Source organism: Palaemon carinicauda, chromosome 5 (assembly GCF_036898095.1).
Source record: "Palaemon carinicauda isolate YSFRI2023 chromosome 5, ASM3689809v2, whole genome shotgun sequence".
Classification (NCBI taxonomy): domain Eukaryota; kingdom Metazoa; phylum Arthropoda; class Malacostraca; order Decapoda; family Palaemonidae; genus Palaemon; species Palaemon carinicauda.
In genome coordinates this window covers 30,607,294-30,609,326 of record NC_090729.1, presented here as the reverse complement: position 1 = coordinate 30,609,326, position 2,033 = coordinate 30,607,294, and the positions used below count along the sequence as shown (strand labels likewise).

The following is a 2,033-nucleotide window of genomic DNA, read 5'->3' as shown; positions in this document are numbered from 1 at the left end:
ATATATATATATATATATATATATATATATATATATGTGTGTGTGTGTGTGTGTGTGTGTGTGTTTTCACAAACTTATTCTTTATTGAATGGAAGAGGTTCTAAATTGGTTTACGAAGTGGATCTTTGCTACATTGATTTATATAACCTCTTCGAGACATCTAGCATGCTTTTATTGATTGTCATTATAAATTGTATACTAATAGATGGAGAGGGAGAAATTTGGTGATAAGTGGTTTGGTCTATTGACATCCATCAACACATATTAACATAGACACAACTCCATTTTTCTTTGCGTTTTATCCAAGGGCGGCTGTAGGGTTTCTTGCGTCCTAGGCTAATATTTTAATTTATGCCCCCATGCCCACCAGCTAGGAGGTCTGGGGTGAGCAGTAGCCAGAAGCTCGCCATTGGGTGACATTTCGGGATAGTTTGATTGTAAATCCAGTTACCAAATATTAAGTTGAAATGCATTATGCGCGCACATACACACACACACTATATATATATATATATATATATATATATATATATATATATATATATATATATATATATATATATATATATATATATCTATATATATATATATATATATATATATATATATATATATATATATATATATATATATATATATATATATATATATATATATATATATATATATATATATATATATATATATATATATATATATATATATATATATATATATATAGGCTATATATAGCTCAGAAACAATTGTTTAAATTTTATATTATTAGGAACTGGTTAAAATTAAAAATTTCAATTATAATGTAAATGTAACTTTATACTAAAATTTATCAATGGCAGAAATGAGAAATTAAATTTCAGTGAGCACTGAATCTTTCTAGATTTTTGGCTACAACTACAAATAACTAAAAATGTGCTTTCCGTGCCTTTTTCTTGGCAAAATCAGCCACTAGATTCTTTAGATCAACTTTCTGTGTGATTTCGTTCTCAATAGAGAACATAGCTAGACCTGCAAGTCTTTCTTCTGTCATTGTAGACACCAAATACGTCCTTATTAATTTTAATTCTGAGAAGCTCCTCTCACCGCTCGCCACAGTAACAGGCAAATTTAGCAGAATGCACAAGGCAACAAATGTGTTGGGTACACTTTGAACCAGCCCTTGTTCACAAATGAACTTTAAAACATCCAGGGGAGTGACAGTGTCAGGCTGAAGGCGGCGTGCAACTGACTGAAGTTCATGGCACAAGTCAGTGGCGTCTATGTCTTTGTTTCCTCCATCTCGTAGTGCTGTTTCCAGCTTAGTGCAATGTTCCATAAGTTGTGTGTTTGTTATTCCATTAAGTGGTTTCACATCATACAGGAAACCAAAAGCAGACTTCATCTGCTGCAGTTGCTGAAAACGTTCCAGTCCAGAATTGATGGCAACATCGAGTACAGCAAGATAGAAGTTAACTTTAAAGTTCACTTTTGCATTCTGCACTGGTGTGTCTTCTTCATAGTCAAACTGCCTTTTCTTTTTCCTAAGACGAACGGAATCTGCAACAAAAACTGGATATATCACCAAATCATTAGCCAATTCAGTAGCATTTCAAACTCTGTATCACTTCTTCTCTCTTCTAGAAACCTTCTAGTGCATTCCAGTTGTTTTAATGCTGATGAAATATCATTTCCTTTTGCTTGTAGTTGCTTGCTGGTAATTTTTATTTCAAAAAGAATGTCATACCAAACGATCAACGAAACCAAAAATTTGAATGTTGCAATGCCATTTGCAAGAGCTTTAGCTTCTGCACGTGTGGAATTTCCAGATGACCCAAGGAGAGTAAAATTTGTTGCCATTTCAGTAAGAGCATCATATATGTCACCAATTTGGTAACGGATGGGTTTTAGTGCATCTATCTGACTCTCCCCTCGTGTTTCACTCAGAGGTTTTACTGTTAAGCTTTGTACACGACGTTTCAGTACATCCCAACGATGAGTTGAGGCTGAGAAGAATACATAGAGCTTTTGTATCAGGCCGAAAAAAATAGTTGCTTCTA

General features: G+C 33.3%; 1 protein-coding gene across 1 annotated transcript in view; it reads right to left on the bottom strand.

Moving 5' to 3' along the window:
• Window positions 1-901: 901 nt before the first annotated feature.
• LOC137640824 (zinc finger MYM-type protein 1-like) overlaps window positions 902-2,033 on the bottom strand; it is a 1,961-nt gene continuing 829 nt past the window's right edge. Inside the window, exons 1-2 of the mRNA XM_068373293.1 lie at window positions 1,721-2,033; window positions 902-1,517 (exon numbers count right to left, since the gene is read on the bottom strand). The exon at window positions 1,721-2,033 is cut by the window's right edge and continues 829 nt beyond it. Of these exons, the coding sequence (XP_068229394.1) occupies window positions 902-1,517; window positions 1,721-2,033 (929 nt within the window). The remainder of the gene's footprint in view (window positions 1,518-1,720) is intronic.